Source organism: Schistocerca americana, chromosome 7 (genome assembly GCF_021461395.2).
Source record: "Schistocerca americana isolate TAMUIC-IGC-003095 chromosome 7, iqSchAmer2.1, whole genome shotgun sequence".
Classification (NCBI taxonomy): Eukaryota; Metazoa; Arthropoda; class Insecta; order Orthoptera; family Acrididae; genus Schistocerca; species Schistocerca americana.
Genome location: NC_060125.1, coordinates 375502882 through 375525823, shown reverse-complemented (window position 1 = coordinate 375525823; position 22942 = coordinate 375502882). Strand labels below are relative to the sequence as shown.

General features: G+C 38.6%; 1 protein-coding gene across 1 annotated transcript in view; it reads left to right on the top strand.

The window, feature by feature from the left end:
• LOC124621822 overlaps positions 1-22114 on the top strand; it is a 182004-nt gene extending 159890 nt beyond the window's left edge. Inside the window, exon 15 of the mRNA XM_047147261.1 lies at positions 15510-22114. Within this exon, the coding sequence (XP_047003217.1) occupies positions 15510-16139 (630 nt within the window). The 3' untranslated portion in view covers positions 16140-22114. The remainder of the gene's footprint in view (positions 1-15509) is intronic.
• The last annotated feature ends 828 nt before the right edge of the window (positions 22115-22942 follow it).

Sequence of the window (22942 nt, the reverse complement as noted above, 5' to 3'; positions counted from 1 at the left end):
TTGAATCTAGCTCTTGTTGCATGGTCTTGGACAGAGCTGTTTGTGCAGTAATTACTAATGCTATTTTTGCTGTGTACAACTGACTGGTAAATGTATTCACATGGAGCAGTTGAAATCCCATGTTTTGAACATATCTTTGCAATGAGCTCGACTAGTATTTTAGGTTATTATCCTTTTAAAATTGTGTTCATATTTTGTGCATTTGTTCTCCAAAAAAGAATGCCATAGCTAAGAATTGAGTGTACATATGAATACACTACTGGCCATTAAAATTGCTGCACCAAGAAGAAATGTGGTTACATTTGCACGCAATTTGGGTGCATAGATCCTGAGAAATCAGTACCCAGAACAATCACCTCTGGCCGTAACAACGGCCTTGATGCGCCTGGGCATTGAGTCAAACAGAACTTGGATGGCGTGTACAGGTACAGCTGCCCTTGCAGCTTCAACACGATACCACAGTTAATCAAGAGTAGTGACTGGCGTATTGTGACGAGCCAGTTGCTCGGCCACCATTGACCAGACGTTTTCAATTGGTGAGAGATCTGGAGAATGTGCTGGCCAGGGCAGCAGTCGAACATTTTCTGTACCCAGAAAGGCCCACACAGGACCTGCAACATGTAGTCGTGCTTTATCCTGCTGAAATGTAGGATTTCGCAGCGATCGAAAGAAGGGTAGAGACACGGGTCGTAACACATCTGAAATGTGTAACGTTCAATGTTCAAAGTGCCATCAATACGAACAAGAGGTGACCGAGATGTGTTAGCAATGGCACCCCATACAATCATGCTGGGTGATACGACAGCTTGGAGATGACGGATACAAGCTTCCAATGTGCGTTCACCGCAGTGTCGCCAAACACGGATGCGACCATCATGTTGCTGTAAACAGAACCTGTATTCATCCGAAAAAATGACTTTTTGCCATTCATGCACCCAGTTTCATCATTGACTTCACCATCGCAGGCGCTCCTGTCTGTGATGCAGCGTCAAGGGTAACCGCAGCCATGGTCTCCGAGCTGATAGTCCATGTTGCTGCAAACGTTGTCGAACTGTTCATGCAGATGGTTGTTGTCTTGCAAACCCATTCTTGACTCAGAGATCGAGACGTGGCTGCACGATCCGTTACAGCCATGTGGATAAGATGCCTGTCATCTCGAGTGCTAGTGATACGAGGCTGTTGGGATCCAGCATGGCGTTCCGTATAACTTTCCTGAACCCACCAATTACATATTCTGCTAACAGTCATTGGATCTCGACCAATGCGAACAACAATGCCGCCATACGATAAACCGCAATCGCGATAGGCTACAATCCGACCTTTATCAAAGTTAGAAACATGGTTGTACGTGTTTCTCCTCCTTACATGAGGCATCACAACAACGTTTCACCAGGCATTGCCGGTCAACTGCTGTTTGTGTATGAGAAATTGTTTGGAAACTTTCCTCACGTCAGCACGTTGTAGGTGTCGCCACCGGCGCCAACCTTGTGTGAATGTTCTGAAAAGCTAATCATTTGCATATCACAGCATCTTCTTCCTGTCGGTTAAATTTCGCGTCTGTAGCACGTCATCTTCGTGGTGTAGCAATTTGAATGGCCAGTAGAGTAGTATGTAACTAAAAGACACTGCATGTTACACACTGATGATGATAGGATTCTAAGGGCATAACAAGCTGATGACATTCTGTTTGCATGTACCTTTGTGTGTTCACACCACTTCAACTGAGAATCAATATTCATTCTTAGAAATTTTGCATTTTTATACAGTCTATAAAGGTGCCATTTACATTTAATTAACATTGTCATTTTCCTCTTCAAACTGAAATTCATGGCATTCATTTTCTTTATGTTCAACGTCACTTTATTGCTTATTGACCAATTATAAACTTCCTTGAGAGTTTCATTTGCTTTCTCTGCAAGGAGTTCTCTTGTTTTCCCAATGACTATAATATTGCTGTCATCAGCGAAGAAAATTTTTTCACCATGAGTAGGAAAGTCATTGATGTATATCAAGAATAGTATTTGTCGTAATATGCTACCTTGCGGAACCCCTATATTAATGTATTTGATTCTGATAAGTGGTTTACTAAATGTTTAGATCTATGTAGAGTATGTGTCATCTCTACTCTTTGTACCCTATCTGCTAGGTATGATCGAAACCAGTCATTAGCTACCCTCTTATTTCTAATGCTTCTAATTTATTTAATAGAATCTTGTGGTCTACTGTATCTAAGGCCTTAGAAAGATCTAAAAATATGCCTGTGACACACTCATCTTTATCAGGAGCAGTAACTGGATAGGGATGGGTGACAGTAAAGTGCTGCTTGTGGGGGCATGCAGGGATGTAGTGAGGAAGGGTAGGCAGCTTGATGCAGTCAGAAGGTTGGATGGGATGGAGAGAGAGGGAGCCAAAAAGAGGAAAAGGAGAGAAGGAATATGAAATTTGTTTCTGTACAAGGTTAGCAGTGTAATTACAGTAAGTGAAGACCTCGTTTTGAGATCATTGCTTTATTTGGAGAGGGATTGCTCATCACTTCAGATATGATGACCATGCATGACTAGGCTGTATGGAAGGGACTTCATGGTATGGGATGGGTATCAGCTGTCAAAATGGAGGCATTGCTGATGGTTGGTAGGTGTGTAGCCAATTTTGAGGTGGAGGTCAGTATTTGAGGAAGATGGCTCATTAGGTTGAAGAAGACCAGGTGAAACGAATGGGGGAGGATTGTGTTCATATTCTTGAGAAATGTGAATATGGTGTCCTCACCCTTGATCCAGATCACAAAGATGTCATCATTGAATGTGAACCAGGTGAGAGTTTTGGGATTCTGGATGGATAGGAATGATTCCTCTAGATGGCCCATGAATGGGTTGACATAGGATGGTGCCTTGTGAGTGTCCACTGCCATACCAGGGATTTGTTCGTAGGTGATGCTACCATGGGCGAGGATATGGTCCTTCAAGATGACCACTAAGGAACTTGGTAGGGTGAGAATACCCTATTCCGCAATCCTCCAGAACCTCAACACCTTCTTGTCTGTTTTCTTCATCTGGCCCTGCTATTCTAGGCGTGGTAGGCAAAATGTCAGACAAACGGACCTCATTTCAGGGCATGATTTTAGGAAGTCATAGCCTTTTCAAAGTGGCTGATTAATACATTCAAGACCAGGATAGTACTAAGTGACAAGAGGTGTAAGATTGTGCTCTAATTTTCACTCTCGTTTTGCAGTTCAATTCAATTTATTGCCCACAACACGTAATTTTACATACATGTGCGTTTTCAACTAAGTATAAAGTTTTTACAATTACAATTTTTTGTAGTTTATATTATTTCTTATTACATTTTAATTCATGATAAATTCAAGTTATAAGGGCATTTTTGGGTAAGCCACTGCTTGACTGGCTTTTTAAAAGTATCCCCTGTCAGTATCTTAAATTCATTTCATAACAAGTTACTAAAAACAGCTCCTTTGACATAGGGGCTTTTCGCTGTTAATCTTCTGTTAACCATATGAAAATCTTTTCTACACCTTGTTTCATAATTGTGAATATCCATATTTCTTTTTGTGATTTTAGTGTCTCCTTTCACTAGCATTATAGTTTCTAGTATATACGTGGCATAAACTGAGTGAATATTGTGTCTGATGAATAGGGGTTTGCAAGAAGTTCCTGGTTTTATTTTTGCTATGATCCTAAGGCTCACTGCTGCAGTACCAAAACTCTTTTCATATTAATTACTTTTGAATACATTGTGGGAGTGAACAGTGATCAATGTGTTACTCAAACTGCAATTTACCACCAGAAGGAAGTTCTTACTCATTGGTCTGAAGATGACTGGGTGAACCTCTAGTTGAAGAATGGTGCATTGAGATTATTTCCTGCTGTGCTGGCAACACTCTCTACTCACATTGCTCATACTAATCACGTGCTGCAGTGGAAGTGATGCACAGAAGTAACAACATTTTGTGAACACCTTTCTAAAGTGGCCTAACACACAACTTGGTGATGAACAATAAGCTATCCACAGCATAATGGCTAGTGCAGTATCGTGCCACACAGTAGTAGAACGCCTAAGTTGGCAGCAATTAAAAACAACATGAAGGCTTTCTCATTGTATTGACAAATTCCAAGCAGGGGATAAGAAAGATGGGGCGAGCTATATAGTCTGAAAAAGTTTTAGTGAGCTCGGTTGTTAGAAGTTTGCGAGGAGGGGTTTCAGAGCACATAACTCCCATGGGAAGACAGGTGGTGCAGAAGAAAGCAGTTTTGGCCATTTCGTTGAGTTTTATCAACATACACCTCTTACCATTCATCTGCTATCACAATCTAGAACTACTGTGGCTGAGCTCACTAAAACTTTTACATGCCTTACAGACAAATAATAAACAATTAAACTACATTGACAAAAGTCATGGGATAGTGATAAACACATACACAGATGGTGATAGTATAATATACACAAGGTATAAAAAGAGGAGCGTGTTGGCAGGGCTGTCATTTGAACTCAGATGATTCATGTGAAAAGGTTTCCAACACGATTATGGCCACACAACAGGTATTCAGACTCTCAAAATGTTTATTGGAGCTAGATGTGTGGGACATCCCATTTTGGAAATTATTAGGGGATTTAATATTCCAAGATCCACAGTGTCAGGAGTGTGCCAGGTATACCAAATTTCAGGCATTACCTCTCACCACAGACAACACCGTGGCCAACAAACTTTTTAACTAGCGAAAGCAGCATTGTTTGCATAGAGTTGTCATTGCTAACAGACAAGCAGTACTGCGTGAAATAACTGCAAGATATCAATGTGGCATTTACGACGAACATATCCATTAGGACTTGGCGAAATTTCGCGTTGATTGACTGTGGCAGCAAATGACTGACACAAGTGCCTTTGCTGATAGCGCGATGTTGCCTGCAGTGCCTCTCCTGTGCTCATGGCTAATGGTGTGGACTGTGTGTACATGAAATGGACTGGGTCCTCTGGTCCAACTGAACTGATCATTGACAGGAAATGGTGACGTTTGGCACTTGGAGACCAATTGCGGCCATTCATGTTCGAAACAGCGATGTTGTGTCACCAGGCCACAATGGTTCAGGATTATTTTGAAGAACATTCTGGACAATTTGAGCAAATGATTTGGCCACCCAGATCACCTAACATGAATCACATCAAACGTTTATGGTTTTTTTTTTTTTAGTTGGAAATTTTTTGTGAATCAAATCTGGTACCTCTGTGTCTGAATACTGGCATGCAAACCAGTCAGCTGTCAAAGCAGATGAGTTAATTAACAATGGCTATTCAGAAATTTATTGCATATTCAACTTTTCTATAGGCTTGAACCCCTTGGACTTCTTGAAACTAGTTGACAGAAAAGCCACTCCTGCCAATCAATACGACCTAAAACTGTATGGCACTCAGGTAGGCACTACACAGTGAGCTGAGCTGCTTAGTGTTTGACATTGAGCTGCAGCCTTAATTCCATTTCACTTCATATACATTGCTACAAATAAGTGTAACATGTGAAATGAATGTCTCTGTTGTGTACATTCAAAAAGCCTTGTTGCATTTGCATCATTTCCATCACAGCATGTGTTTAAAACATAGCATGAGCTGAAAATGAAAATGTTGTAAGCACTGCAGGAGATCTCCGCTCGCATTATACTACTCCTTGTGATGGCAGTGGTGTTTACCCCATTGTTCCATACATACTATTAGACTATGATGGCGGATGAGTAATTAGGAACGGTGCGGGGAGACAGTGCTGTGCGATACTGAAAACTTCACATTTTATACCAAGAATTTGCTGTGGCAGAAATAATGTGAGGAAGTGAAAATGTTGTTAAAAATCACTTTGTAGCTCTTCACTCGTGGCCAGTCAGTGTCAGTCACAGCATAGCTATTCAACACACGGGTAATAATATACCGCAACTCACTGTTAGTTTGCATACTGTGCGTTGGTAGTTGCAATGATAACAGTTTCCAGTATCTATTGACAACTGCTGACCAGATCAGAGGCAGGGGCCCAACTGTAGCTGCCAGAGAGTAAGAAGTGATTTATCCTGTTTTCACTGGATCGGCTTATGCACAGTTCTTATGAAATTCGAAGGAAGCATGAAAATCACCAGAATTACTTCTGTTTAGTGCATTATCACTGGACAGTACAAAGATATCAAAATGTTTATCTATCAGACTATAAATTATTACAATTTAGTATTTATAATAGTGCACTAGAGACAATAAAATTATATGAAATGACATAGCAATAAACAATAATTATTTCACAATCACATCTTTTTTCCATTTGTGTGGCTTTGACATCAAATGACTGGTTTTTGTCCTTTCTTTTACCATTGTATATTGTGGGAAACAAATCCTAGCCTGGATAAGCTTGTCTGACACTTTTTCCTTTTCTCATCATTCTCTCTTTTTTTGTATTTCTCTTCATTGCCTCAGGCTTGTGTGTAGATTCCATAGTGTTAATATCACGCAAATCAAGCTTGCACTCTTGCAGACCAAACTCACAACTGTCAGTAGTTCGTAAAACAAATCACTGTCAGTCTTGCAAAATGAAATGTCTTGATACGAGGTGAAAATGCACTGTGGTCAGCTCGTGGTATCAATATCTACAAAACCACAGAACTTACAATATTACTACTCTACAGTAGTACCCCATTCTCGGTGCACCTGATGGGTTTCATGTGTGTGTGATGACAGTGATCTTCTGAGTAAGGAGAATCCCAGAGAAGGCATAGTTAACAGTAATTCTTTAGTTCGGTATTGGTGGATGCTACCTGTCACTGATCCAAGGAGAACCAAGGAATAGGGATGGGGAAAACCTACTGGTTTTTTAGTCTTATTAAGCACTTTTTCAGTCATTTATTGGTCTGAGTTATAAATGCTTTTTTTTAAAAAAGTACTAGTAACTGGGAAAAGAAATCTGGCAAAAATTATATTAGTGGCACCAAAAATTTGCAGTTTGTAAATAAAATGTTTTTGTTGGGCAAATTTTCATTAGTTTCCAATAATAAGTTGTTAGAACCAAAGTAAAACAAGCAATGTCCGTTTAATAACAAGCCCAAACAACTGTCACATGACACTTTTTGAAGCAGTACAGTGTTTTTGAGCTAATAATGTAGCTGTCACCATGTTGTGTCCTTGTCCTTAGACTAGACTGTTAGACAATGTGCTCGGTGCACACATTCTTTTACTCGTTCATAGAACAGCCAATGTAAAATTGAACTGCCATATGCAGCCTTATGAAGCTCTGTATCGTTGAGGCACGCAAGCCTCCCCACCAACGGCAAGGTCCATGGTTCATGGGGGTGGGGGGGCGGCATATATATACACCCCCCGCCATATGTGCTCAAAAAGTTTATGTTCGAAGGCTGTACAGTCGAGCATTGGTACACCAATTGGTACAACATTTGCCTATGGGGTTGTGCATTATCATGAAGCAGCAGCACTCCTTGTTGCAGTTTTTCCCTACTTTTCCACAGCAGTAGTTTTCAACAGACACAGTGTCCCCATACACATTTTTCATTCTCTAATGTATGTCTTACTGGTGTGTCCTTTGGCAGCAGGAAAAGAATAACAGCGCATTGGTCCTGTTTGGACAGATTTGTTAATAACGTCGCCATAATTAACATTTCCACATTTACCGCACGCATGTCAGAAAGACAAGAATGCCACACTACTTCCTCGCCTACGTGTTGCTGCGTATATACCCACATCAGGGTTGTGCTACATTGCATATACTCTGCAGCAATACCCTCAAATGGAAACTTTTTTGATCCTCCATTGTCAAACAACTTCATAGCACGGTATATTGATAATTTTTACTTATGGACCGACTGACAGCAACTGAATGAAACACAATTTTAGTGCCAAAAAATAAAATAAAATAAAATATTATATAACACCAAAAAATAAACACAAACACACACACACACACACACACACACACACACACACACACACACACAAATGCATACACGAACAGACCACAGATCCTCCAATAGTTACACTCATAAGTTTGGCAATAACATTCGATCTTTGGCAAAAACATTTAACAGTCGGCAACAGAAACCAAAACACTGCATTAAAACAAGCGTTCAGTGCATAGTGCTGTGGAATGTGGAAAAAACCGCAAATTGGCGTTCATAAGAAGAAGAACAACACTTAAAATGCAACAGGGGCGTAATATGTAAGAAATTGTCCACGCAACCTGTAAGTACAGTTCAAAACATTACTACTTAATAGGAAATACCAACCACCAGAACTGTTTATAACCTATAGGCACAATGACAAAAATGTAAATAAAATAGCTAACATATGTACATATTCCAGGCCACTGATGATGCCTTGCAGAAAATAAAGGCGAAACGCGTATGGCACTAAAATTGTGTTTTATTCAGTTGCTGTCAGACGGTCCATAAGTAAAAATTATCAATATACCGTAATATTACACGCAACTGAGGAAGACAGGACTATAAAAGTTGAAAACTTCATAGCACTTTGTCGGGACAAAATGTCACAGAATTATTACAGAGGGCAAGAAGGAATCAGGGCAACAGCCTACTGCCAATCAGCACTGCATGTTCTACAATGTAAGACCGTTACAATGTTTTTTCAGGAAAAGGCGTAAGATCGTTGATTATTTCCAGAATGAATTTTCACTCTGCAACAGTGTGTGTGCTGAACTGAAATGTTATAACAGATTAAAACTGCCTTTCACACTAGGAATCATGCCTGGGACCTTTACCTTTCATGGGCAAGTGCTCATCAACTGAGCTATCTGAGCTAGACTCATGACCTGTCCTCACAGCTTTACTTTGGGCAGTACCTCTGCAGAGTTCCTGTCTGGCACACAGTTTTAATCTGCTAGGAGGTTTCACTTGATTGTTACTGTACTGAGAGAGAGAGAGAGAGAGAGAGAGAGAGAGAGAGAGAGAGAGAGAGATGAATGTATAAATTCAGTTGCGACTACCACCAATCAGGATTGAGTCTTCTGACATTATGCAGTGTGTTGTTACAGAAAGGACAGGGTGGTACTTCACCTCTTACATGTGGAAGTTGGAATCTGCATTGTCTAGAGCTTATTACATATCACCTGGTCATTACAGGACCCATTAAACTGTATTGTTGTACCTCATAGTGAGAAATGCAGATCTCCTTTGGTGACAACCATTTCCTGCCGGTGAAGAGGAAATTAAAAGACAATGTGTAAAATGTGTTTGTTGCACAACATAAGTTATTAGTGCTCACTTAAGTTCTCAACCAATGTCACCTCCTCACAAACTGTGGTGTCATAATCCCATAGCCTGTAATACTGTAAGGATGTGTATTTTGATTATTGTGTATAATACTGTCCATTGCCTAAAGTTTAGTTTACAGTGTTTAAAATCATGTTTGTTGCAAAAACATAAATGAAGAGTGCACTGTTTAACAGTTTTACAGCCACTGTCAAGCCCTCACAAACTTCAGCATTATATCCATTTAACCTGTAATATTGTTTAGATTAATTATTAATTGTGCTTAATAATGTCCATTGTGTAAAGTGTAATTTCAACTTTAAGAAAAAAGTTTGATGCACAGTATTGTATGCAGGTGGACTGTGTCTTTACTTATAATATTTGGTTACTTAAGAACCATTGCCCGTTTCAGACGCTAGTCATTATTTCCTGAATGGCCTAATAATCCAAAACCTAGTCCTTACATTTCAGCTAGTCTTTGAAGTTTATTTTGTTATCTATTAAATTCTTTATATCACTGGGTAGCTAGGCAAAGATTTTATGACTAAATATCTCACTCCTTTCTGTGACACAGCAAAGTGAAGGTCAGTGTAAACCCTTTCTCCTTCTGGTGTCATGTTTATCATTGTTACTATTGTTGTCATTCTGTGATTGATTGCTGACAACCTTCAAAGGAGAGAAAATGTACTATGGGGCTGTTGCCAGTATCACGGTTGTTTTAAGAACTGTCTACAAGAGGTTCTAGAATGGACAACACACATTATACTTGTTTATTGATGTACCCTTATGCGTTATTTCTAATGAAGTACTGAACCTTGTGCAGTATTGAAATGGATGTATATTGTTTCATCTAAATTCAGTTACAATCCACTTGCAAAATCATTTACAGATTTTTCAAGTATTGAAGTTAGGCTTGATTATAGTACTTGTATCTGTGACAAAGAGAACTATTTCTGCTTCTTAGATATGTCATGGAAGATCATTCACACATAACAGGAACAAGAGCAGACCAGAAGTTGATCCCTGTGGTACACCTATAAAGATTTTTTCCCCCCCATTCTGGAAATTTTGTTTCATTGGTTGCACTTCTCAAGTTTCTGTACGCATTCTTTCAGTTAAATTGGATGAGAAACAATTAATGAGATATGCGATGCCACATTTGAGGTTCTCCAAGAGTACTGTGAACTGCACAATCAGATGCTTTTGACAAGTAATAGAAAATGCCAGTTGGTGGTATTTAGTCATTCAGATTTTGTAGAATCTAATTTGTGAATTTAAAAATAATGTTCTGTAGAGAGGGAGAGAGAGAGAGAGAGAGAGAGAGAGAGAGAGAGAGAGAGAGAGAGAGAGGGCCCCTTTGCAATGCAAATTGAGGCTGGATACATTTTGAGAGTGGTGTGTTGTTATCCCTGCATACATAATAGCGTCCAGCAGCTTTGAGGAGGTGATAGGTAGTGAAACTGGTTGGTAGTTAGTAATGTGTTTTACAGCCTTCCTTATAAAGGGGTCTTGACAGTTGCTAATTTCAATATGCCTGGATGCATCCCCTCTGATAATGACATGCCACAGAATTTTAATGCTCATTTTAAGTCCCATAGACTTCATGGTTTTGAGGGAGTTACTTATATTAATTTCTTTGTCAGAGTATGGAGTAATTGAAATTTGCCTTTATGTCTGAGGCATTGCTTCTTGCATATATTCTGCTTCTTTATGCCTTGAAACGCCAGTACCAATTTTCTGAACTAATCCTAGGAAGTGATTATTAAATGCATTGGCTACCAGGTGGCTACAGTTTATTATTTGGCTGTTTTGTTTAGTTTCCAAGTTGTTCCTTTTATCGTACTCTTCCTGGAAGTTAATATTTAAATTTCCATATACCATAATTTCCTTTATTGTGTCTGACTGGTGTCATAATTAAGACGCAAAGCTTTTTAAGAATATGTGAAATTTTCCCAGTGGGAATCTGTATAATGTAACAATTATAAATGATTCTTCTGGTAGCAGTAATTCACAAACACAGGCTTCCAATTGTTGATATAGGCAGAAACTACTAGTATCAATAGATTTGAACTTAATTTCATTTTGTATGGTCAAGATGAAGCAGAAGATCACATTGTGTTCTTGACAGCCTCAGATGTGTTTTACAGTTGACAAGGTTTAAAAATAAATGCACTTTATGCTTAACTTCTGACACAGGCAACAAAACCTTGTATCATAGGTTGACACCAACCAACATGTCCTAGCGGAAGGGCTGGGGAAAACCATTGGATATCATTTGTTACTAAGTACTCTTTGAAACTATTTATTAACCAACAATACAAGGCTAAAAAAAGATTAAAAAGTTTGTTTTTTTTTTGCAAAAAGTTAAAATTCATCAAAAAATTAAATATTTTTAATTTACATTGAAAGTCATGTCGAGGCACAGCATAACCTGAAAATTACAATGAAGTAATAGAACAGCCCCTCCCATCAGATCAGGGCACAAACTCACAGACGACACAACAGACTCTAGGCATAGACATCGGGACCCAGCCCCCTACTGACAAGAAGCCAAGGCAGGATAGGTAGTGCACTGCAACATATACAGCAAATTTCTGGTTAAATTATACCAAAGCCTTTGCCCCGGCTCTAAGGAAATCCAAAAACTAAGACAAAGTTAAAATAAAAGTGCACTGAATGTTAACTCCCCTCGTGACGCTAGTTAACTTTAACAGGGTCAGGTAAGATACAAAATTAAAGCCGAAATTGCTACTGGCCAATGATCAAATTAGTAATATCTTAAAGGTAGAACCAATATCATCACACTCTTAATAAATGCAGAAGCAGCCTTCAAACTAACATTCACAACCCAAGATATACCAATGACCAATTATTAGCATCACAGTCAAATCAGATGTTCTTAGGAACTTCTGTTGTTATCATGAAATTGTGTTTGGCACAGTTTATGTATAATTTAATAGAGGTAAGCATCATTTAAGCATTGTATAAAAAAAATTCTCGTATTCTTTGTAAAGGTTGTTATGAATCTAAGCAGAAAGAAAAAACTTTGTGACTGCAAAAAACAAGTTAATGCTACTAAACAAAGCTAACGTCTTTTATAAAGGCCAACATTGTGACAAGATGTGACTTAGAATTAGGCACTGGCCTCAAGGTCTTAAAATTAAATCATGAAAACAACTGTTTGCACATTACTTAAAATTGGTCACCCAAAATTGTTTAAAACATTTACTCTAAACACAAGTAAATATCCCAATGGGAGAGAGAGTTGAACATATGCCAAAAACCATTTCAAAATCACATTAAATGAAAATGGGGGAGTGTAGCACAACAAAAAATTGAGAAAGCAAACAGAAGGCCAGAACCAAGCTGCTTCAAACACAACCAACAGCAGCAATGAAGACAAGTCACTAGGGAACATACAAATGACACTCACCACACACGGAACCCAAAGAAGACATTGACCCAGTGCCCTGCAGAATCCTGTGGTAAAGGCGTTCCGTTTGTCTAGTGCAGAAGGGGTCACAACTGGTGGGCTGTGCCAAATTGCTTCAAACTCCCTGGGAGGAACTCGGGTACTGCGTGAACAAATACAGCCAGGACAGGATTAGGCTGGCCCAGCATGGTACATCAATAGCCACATAGCCCTGCATGAAGAATACCAACCAATCACTACCATCAGACCAGAAAAATGGTGTGCAGGCAATGCTGCCCTATTGCTCTCCGGGATGTCCCTATGTTCCATTGGATCTACCATCCACCACAACTGCCCAGTTCTGACTGCCCCCTTCCTTTTCACGCAGCCCACTTCCTTTCTTTCACCAGAGAGAACACCAAAGACCCTCTAACTGGCAAAGACAATTCTGAACTTGCCGGGTGCAAACTATTGAGTTCAGTGCATTGCTCATCTTCTAAGTCTTTATGTTATACTTGTAATATTTGAGATAAGCCCCACAATTTTTTTGTAGAATGTAATGGTAGTTCCAAACAAGGGCACTGTGTTGGCTCTTCAAAAATGTTTGCTAAGTGTGCCACCAGTATTCCCCTTCCTAAGGAATTTCCTGTATATAACAGTGCCTGACAAACACAGTTGATTGTCACTGTAACTTCATATATGAACACCATCATTGGTGGTTTTGTAAAATATTAAGAATTGCAGTTGCCCTTGACGAATAGTACATCAGCAGAGTGCAAGGGTTTTGTTTGTGTTTAGTGTTGTTGCAAGCCCTGGTAAGATATATAAGGGCATGAATAGCTTCAAATGTTGAATGGTCACTGCGAAGGGCACAGTGTTTCTGCATACTCCTGTGAGACAGCATTATCAGCACCTGACAATTTGAAAGAGGCGTCATTGTGGGTACCAGTTGGCCAGTCGGTTAAGTTGTGTAATTTACAGATTGTGGGGCATTTGGAAGTAACAGTGGCTTGATGTTGGACTGCACAGGAACATCAGGGCTGTCATACTTATACAATTTTCCAGTTGACTACTTCTATCACAAGGGCAGATCGCCGTATTGTGCACCATCCATCTGAGAACAAGTAATGAATTCCCTGCAACGTTCCATGTCATTCCGCACCATTTGTCAGGGACTAACAGCAGCCAGACTTGTGAATCACCACTCCATGCATAGCATGCTGTTAACGCTTAACACAGACAGTTGCGTTTCAAGTGATTTTATGACAGCATAGACTGCTGATAACTGGATCACAGCTATACAGCTCCAAAGATTTGCTTGCAGCTAAGACACCTGATCATGAAAGCCTTCATTGTGTGTGTCGCATTGTGTTCAGTGATGGATTGCAGTTCTGCTACCTAGATGATCATCTGCAAGTGTGGAGACAACGTGGGGAGAGTTCACAGTCCTCCAATGTTTTGTAGAGGTACAGTGGTGTTACTCCTGGCATCATGCTGTGAGGAGCAGTTGACTGGTAGCAATTGACAGAACTCTGACAGCACAGCAGTACATCACAGAAATCCTGCATTCTCATGTTCCCTTTCATGTGACGGGATCGTAATGCCATTTTTCAATGGGAAAATGCTTGTCCACACATGGCACACTCCTTTTTGAAATGTCTGTGTGATGTTGAGGTATTCCTTTGGGCAGCAAGATCTGTTTCTGGCGGAACATGTGTTGGACCACCTTAGGTGTCAACTGTATCCCAGTGCCAGTATCTAGGATATGAAGGACCAGTTGAAACAGTTGTAGGCCAACTTGCCTCCCAGGATTACAGTGACTATGCCCTTCCCAAATGAAACGGTGCACACACATTCAGGCTAAAGGGATTGTAGTGTCATACAGATAAATAGGCTCATACTGCCGAGTTCTGTGGAAATTTCACTCAATGTGTAATCACTGGAAAAACATCACATAACCTCTTAGTCTGTGAAGTTACATTTCTGTTTTCTCCTTCCCTTCTGGGTGTTTCCCTTTTGTCAGACAATGTATGTAGTCATGGGGGCGATGGAGCAAATAGACATCGCGGAAATAAAAATTTTCTGCATTAAAAACATCACAACAAATGTATTCAGCTGAAAAATTACCAAAAGTATACAGAATACACTTCTGCTAGGTACCCAGTGCACACATACAGCTCTAGGAGAATGTGCAAGCAGATATGGTAGCCAGGTAATAAAAGTACAGTGGGAACACCCCTGCAGAGTATCGTCTCGTGCGGGAGGAGTTGTGGCAGACAGTGAGGGATAAGAAGCCGCAATCAAGTAAGCTATTTGTCTGGTAGTGGCGTACGTCATACTAGTCACTGTGATGGGACAAAATTATTCAGAACCACCTTCAAATTTGGCTCTATTGTAGCTTCATATGCTGGTAGGACGACTGACAAATATATTTTGGGTTTTAGTGTGTTGCAAAGTGACTTATTCTTTTTTAATCCAGTGATCAGCCGGCCAAATTTTAAATCACTTTAAAACACATAAACATGAGCTTTAGTGATGGAAGAGAAATATTGAATCACTGAAAACTTCTGTACTCAATTCCAACAGATAAAGAAAGATATTTGCCAAAAGAGAATATTTAATCTGGAGCAGAAACACATTCCTCCCTTAACATTTTCATTTCCATAAAGAAACTCACAAAAATGGATCATATTGCATAACTGACATCTTAATGAACAGTTCTTGGTTATTAAAAACAAGTTCACATTACCATCTTGTTTTGTCTCTGGTAAATGAATTCTGGATATTCTTGTTATAAAGAAGAAATATTATATGAGTAATATATGTTTGCATGTTACAGGTGGAGCAGCTGCAGGGCTCGATGCAGAGCATGATGCAACGCATGTCCCTCCTTTGTGCTTCTCAGCAGCCGAGGCGGGTCCTCTCAGCTGACACTGCCGGTACACAGACTGACATTGTAGCCGTGCATACACCACAGACAGACAGTGTTCCCAGTTTCCCATATGGTCGACCACACCGCCCTTCATCACTGCCTATATCACGACCATCCCAGAGTCCTCGTGATCTTGATCAGCAACAATCGGTACAACAGTTCGCCAATAGTTTGGTGGATGGCGTTCTGAGAACAGTTGCAGAACAGGGTAGTGACACAGCTGCTGGAAGCTGTGCCTCACTGCCGGAGGATGAAGTTGCACCTACTCTTCCAGAGTGCTTGCCACCAGGAGATAATGTTTTTGCCAATGGGGAACCAGAAAAATTGGCAGTATGTTCAGAGACAGAGGACAGTGTACATATTTCACAGAAGAAGACAGAAGTTACAGTTGAGAGTGGCTGTTCTGCACCAGAGCACGATGAAGGTTTACTGGTGGCATCCCAATATTCCAATCCAACCCATGAAAGTGTTGGTAACATTTGTGTTAAAGCAAACACAGATGCTGCACCTGTAGTTGAGAATGGGCCAGTTGCATAGTAGAATGCCAGTCGTATTGGAGCTTTTACGGTTGAGCTTTAATTTGGTTTGTTGCTGAGACTGCTGAAGACATTTTACTAAAGCATATTTCTTGGCTTGCTCCTAATACAGATTGTACAAATCTTATGAATAACTACCCATAGTTATTTTCATGTTGACTGATTTCAATTTTATTTGCCAGTGTTTTACTGTTTGAGCTTAATTTTGTAAGCAATTTTAGCAGTTCATTTCATCTTTCTGTGATACATATAAATTATGTCCAAGAGAAATATGTATAAGTTGTTCTTTTTACTTGTTGTAAAAAGTATTCAGCTTGTTGTTGCCTCATGTTTGGAGTCTATCCACTAGTTATAAATTTAATATTTGAATCTCAACTATTCTTTCTAAACTTTCTCCCACTATAAGTGTACCATTCAATGGAACCCAAAATAGCATTTTTTCCAGCTTATAAATATGGAAATGTTTCCTTACATTACTGAGGTTTTGTACTGAACTCTCAAACAGATGACTTTTTAAATAAGTCAAATTCTGTGTAATCAGTCACTGCCATTGATTGCAAGATTGCAAGTTCTACAGGATTTGTAGTTCTAAGTAGGTCAAATAAAATTACAGTTTTCTTGCTTGAGCAATTTGTGTGTGAAAGTTCTGTGTAATTACCCAGTAGTCATAATTTTCTAACAATCTTAGGTTGTGAGTTTTTGCTTCCAAGATTTATGTTTATTATAATTGAATCAAGTATTTATATGTAGAAGCACAAATTGTCTGAACCTGTCAGTGGCCTTGTAGTCATTGCTTCAATGCACAAAAACGTCCAGCTCTGTCAGAGTAATGTTAATACGCACATTGAGTACTTGCTGAGAAAATAGCCAGGTAGTTAGTCTTCAAGCACGAACTGCTCATAACACTTAAATGCTCATTACCATTTATCTCTCAATTTATGTATAAGTTACCAGTGCTTTGCACGCAGGACTGTGAAGTATCGAAGCTCTTGCCTACCTCACATGTGACTAAATGAAACAAAAATGCAATGACTTTTCAAAAGATTGTATTATACAACTTTTTACAAAATCAAAAATTGTCTTGCTCAGCGTAATGTAGTTGAGCTCTTCTGCTCTAATAGCAATGCTGTCTAACTTTGTATAATTTTATGTGGAATGGGCAGCAGGTTATAGTAATGTCATGCTGAAACTGATTTTCTTTCCCGGTTTCCTATTGAACAAAATGTTAGACTGCCACTGATGTTAGTATAGTGGACAGTGTTTCATTTATTTGTTATATAATTTGTGAACTTTTGTGGTGATGGAATTGTGTGCTGTCCACTGCAGTATGTTTTCTAATATATTGTCATGTGGCTACTTCTCTAGAGATAAGGATTGACAGAGAACTAATTTTCTCAAATATCAGTGTGTGTTAGTTAGGGGCCAATCTTCTGTGTAAAATTTTGGTGCTTATTGCAGACACTCAGTTCTGTTTCTATGGAATTTTCTTAGCAGAGATTAAGGTCAACTGTCAAAGGAGAAATTTAGCATGGGGCGAAATAATTTTCTAAACAGCAAAATATCTTTCAAAGGACATGTGTGTATCACAAAGTATTAAGTACAAGCAACATTCACATCCTTGTTTTCCCATTGATCTATGTGTTTACTATTAGTTATTTAGGAATTTATAATAAGTAGAGATCTATATGCTATGATTTGCCAAATGTAAACTAAAATACCATTGCAGTTGTATAAATGACACTGGTCCTACTTTATAGATTCATTTTGCAATAGTCTCCAAACATCTTGTTCAGTTAAAGGATATTACATAGGAGAAGCAAATAAATTTGTTAGAGACATTTCAGCAACCAGCAGAGGAATTACGTATGCGATGGCTGTTACCAGTAGCTTTTCTACTGCAAAAGGAAATACTCATGTTTTACCCAAAATTAAGGTGTTTTAGATTACTCATATAACTGAAACTTTAATTTGTGATCACCCTGTTTCTTCTTTGATGTCTTTTATATTAACCTAAGTGATTATTTCAGTATAATTACGGGAAGGTTTCAGACCTCAAGGAGGCATTTGAAACGACCTTGTAATACAGGTATTTCGTTTGCTGAAATACTCTACAAAAATTTTCTAGTCAATGTATAACAGTACAAAGTGAAATCTGGAGAAGTAAAAGTAATTGTTTGGTAAAATAAATGCACAATTAAGATATAACAGATGTTTCCACACTACTATGTTTTAAAAAAATGCCAGGTCAGTATATTTGTAACAATGTAGTAATTGACAACTCTGGTTATCATTCGTGTGAAACAAAAAAAAAGCAACATCTTATTTTCTCAGGAGAAAATTTTGTAAGATCTGAGCATTATAAAACAATATTTAATATGTTTCAAATCCAGTTTTGGCAAATATGCCATTGTTCCCTTCTGTATTCAATGTATATTAAATATTACAACTTTATTTTTACAACTTATTTCTTTTAAAACTGTTCTCTATCAGCATGTTGTTCATATTAGCTGAATTTTGTTACTGGCATTGTATCACCATCAGTATTAGATTACTGTAAAATCTTTATGGTACTTATAAAACAAATCTATGATGACATTTTCCTCTAGTAATATTTGTACATTTGATGTTGAAAGCTTTCTTTCATTTGTCAAAGAGATCTAAAATTTTATAAAATAATCTCCTTTATGTAAAACAAAACGGTGATTTAAAAAGCCTTGAAGAGTAACAGTGTAGCAACTGATAAATAAGTTTTTATTGACCATTTTCTTTATTGGTGCATCAGTTTTTGTTGGATGCATGTTAGTTAAGCAGTATAATCAGAAGAATCGTAATATAAATGAAAGTAGTAAATTTAAAGACACTATATAGCTGAAGCATTGTGTGTTTGATGATGGACACATAAGAAAGACATTGATAAACTTTGGACACATAAGAAAGACATTGATAAACTTTTTGATGAATATTCAATAGCTAGAGTATCGGGTAGTTCAACACCACCCCCCCCCCCCCCCCCACACACACACACACACACACACACACACACACGGCTGGCTGCCGCATTGTCCTGGTCAACTGCATTTTGCTGGCAGTATAGCTGGAAGTATGTATCAAGTGGAGTTGGGGAGAGAAGAAAGAAAGTTGAGATGGGTAAGGACACAGTTGAAGAGAACTGGCTCACAGCTGTGAGCAAGAGGCAGCAAACACAATAGATAGGAATGTAACTAGGTGAGCTTGCTTTGGCGCAGGAAGAGGGAGTTGTGTAAAGTAGAATGACAGGGAGGAGTAAAGTAGAATGACAGGGAGGAGAGGCTGGGGGAAGGGGGATGGATGTATAGCAGAGGAAGATGGAGACTGCAGAGGAGGGTGTAAGTTTAGAGTAAGTTGTGAGCATGGAGACAAGGACAGAGATAGGTTCAGAATGAGGGGGTGTGGAGATCGAGAGAAGGAGAATTGCGGGATTGGTGGATGTATTTCAAAGACAATCCTCCTCTAAATAGTTCTGTGAAGCTAGTGTTTCTGGGGAGGGGGGGGGGGGGGGCTCATAAAGATGGTGTGTGCTGCAATGCAGCCTTTTAAGTTTTATCATGTTGTGCTCAGTAGCATGTTCAGGGTGGTCAACTCTGCTCTTGGCTACAGTTTGACAGTGTTCATTCATTCGAGTTGGCAGCTGAATGTAAGTAGTCGAAACCCAGACATAAGATGTGGTTAAGCTGTTCCAGTCCGAGGTGACATTGGATAATGAAGGGGTTGCTCCTTTTAGAGTTCGTTCACTTGGATTGTTGGAGGATTAAGGGCATTTGTGGATGTGGCACTGGAAGGGAGGACATTTACCAGAATGGGGGTGATATCAATGTTTGGTGGGCTTGATATGGCCAGAGGTTTTTACTGAACTGTCGCTGAGGTGAAAGTTAATGTCAAGGAAAGTGTCATGCTGGGCTGAGGGAACCAGCTGAAGCAGATGGGAGAGATGATGATAAGGTTGTGGAGAAATGAGGATAGTGTCTTGGCCCAAGGTCCAGATCTTGAAGATATTATCAGCGAACCTTAACTAAACAAGAGATCTGAGACTTCAGAGTAGCTAGGAAAACATGTATCTGCAACCACGCAGAGAAATTAATTTAGCATAGGAGTGTTATTGAGTACTTCATGGTACTCCATCATAGTTCAACAAACACTATTTTTGTCAACACCATACAATAACGTATTTTTCTGACTTGGACTTAACAAATATTTGAGTATTTTTTTCCATGATATGGGGCTTACTCACACTTGAAGCAGTATTCTGCACAGTCTTCTCATTTTCTCCTTGGCTTTAGCAGCTACTGATGTAACTTAAGAACAGTCTGTTTCTGTTTACTAAGATGGTATCACATGTGAGATTTCTTCAGAAATGTGTGCAATATATTCTCTTATTAAAAATATATCTAGTTGACATGCTGCAATGAACACCACCTGCACTTCTGACGTTAAATGCAGTAATTGAAGTACTCTTCCTAATCCATAAATATAATTAGGTGATACTTAACTACACTAAGAAGTGCATATGATCTCATCTCTCCCAAGCAATTCGCAACTTGGCCAGTTAGTTCCAGTCTTTGCTGTCAGGAAAGATATTTCTGATGTGTTATTTTTATCTGTTAGACCAATAGTCTGCTGCAGTATGGTCTGTAAATTCCTCTTTTCCCTTCTGTTTTCCAAGACCAGTGTTGATGTCATGTACCTGTAAATTACTTGATGATGATTATCCTTGTAATAACATGAGTGTGGTATATCAGTATCCCCAAACATATTCAATTATTCCGTAACTGATCTGGAAGCTTACGTTAGGTTAATAACTGTAATAATTCATTTCATCTCACCTCAGTATGTGGCTCCAGTAATAGTAACACACAGTCGCCAAGGTCATTTCTTCTCTTCCAAGACAAACCATGCTTTTCTGCTGAAGGTGACCACACCAAAGCTGTTAATTAATTTAGCTACTTTGTAGATTAATTTAGTGTTCAAAACTATATTTGCGCTTTAGTGTACAGCATATTCGGGGAGAGGGAATTAATTCATCCAAGGACTAGTCCATCTTACATGAACCAAGGAAAAATTGTGTCTGTCTGCCTGGATGTTTCATAATCTCTTTTATCTGGCTGGTCCTGAGAAAGCAATGTGAAGGTGGTAATAGTGTTTTACAGTCTTTCTGAAGTACTTGTTATGTAAGTTTACATAATAACTTTTTGAAAAAAGTATGTCATCTTTGTTCCTGGTGATCCCTGGTTTAAGTTCTACAACTGTCTCTGTAACAGGTTCATTACTGTACTAATGTCACAACCATATTTGAAACTGATAAAAAAAATGTCTCATTTGTTGTTGGTTTCTGTAGATGATATTTTCATAAGAAATGTAACTGTACATTATTGCACTAGTTTGTCACTAACAAAAGTCATTCCATTTTTTGGCATCATTTATATCTTGCTGCAAAAGAAAACAGCTTACACTAATATATTCTCTCTGTTTTGTTTTCTTATTTTGTGGGTAAGTAAATTTACTAATTACCCAGTGCTCTTGGCAACATATTGTATGTAACATGTAACTGCAAAGCCAAATAGGATTTTTGATGTGCCAGTTATTGTTTTTTCCACTGCCCAGTTTCAGCATTATCTTTGTGCATCTTCAGTATCGTGTGTGCTTATTGTATTCAGACTGTATTCATGCTTTTGTGTGAGCATTGGCAAGTATAAAAAATATTTCCAGAGGATTTTATGCTTGGAGTACATCTATTTTTCTTGTCAGTGGACATAAAATGAGTGCACATATTTAATGCCTCATCATTGTATACAGCACATTCATTAAAAAAGAAGGGGCACTGTTTTCATATACCATTTGATATGTGATACAGTCATGTAAGTTACAATGTATCAGTTTTACTTCATGGCATTATCTGTATGCTTACTGTTACATAAAATTCCTTGTTTTTATATCTAATAAAATGACTTTTTGTAGCTTTTATTGAAGTCTTTTAAGAATGTATGAATGAATCAGTAAGCTGTGAAGAAGTGCATTCTCAGTGAACAGGACAACACATTATATTGCAGGAACAGAATACATTCAAGTTACTATTGAGTAATAGTATATTTTTTATTTTCTGCACATAATGCACAATTTTATGTGCCTGGGCGATGTCAGCAAAATATAAATTATTTTTAACAACATGCTACAATTAAATTATTCAAACAGTAGGACAATAATTCATTCCACAGTGAGCGGTTGGTGTTATATGCAATTTACTACTATACTTCTAGGACAGGATTGTTGCTAACATTGTTATTTGTGTAAAGTCCAAGTGATACAGGCATTTATGGATAAGCCAAGGGGTGAGCCACATTTAAAAAGTATCTCCAGTGAACATCTTAATATCATTTGGTAACAAATTATGAAAAATGGCTCTTTCCACATACAAGCTTTTTGCTGTTAAAGTTAGTTTCTGTTAAGCAGGTAAGTCTGTTTTATGCCTCATATCATGATTGTGAGTTTGCATGTTCCTTTTTGTGACCTCAGCGTCCTCTTCCTCTCGGGTAAAGGTTCCTAGTTTAAAATGGCACAAATTATGAGAATATTGAAACTAGTGAATACGCCTTTACAAGATATTCCTTGTTTCACGAAGATCCTAAAGACTTCTGCAGTATGAAAACACAGTAATTGGAAAATCCAACGATGAAATATAATGTGTGTTCAAAAACAGGTAATTATTCCCGAAGTAGTTGGTGCTGGAACAGTTGACAGGCACAGAAAAGATAGAAAATTGCTCAGTTTTTG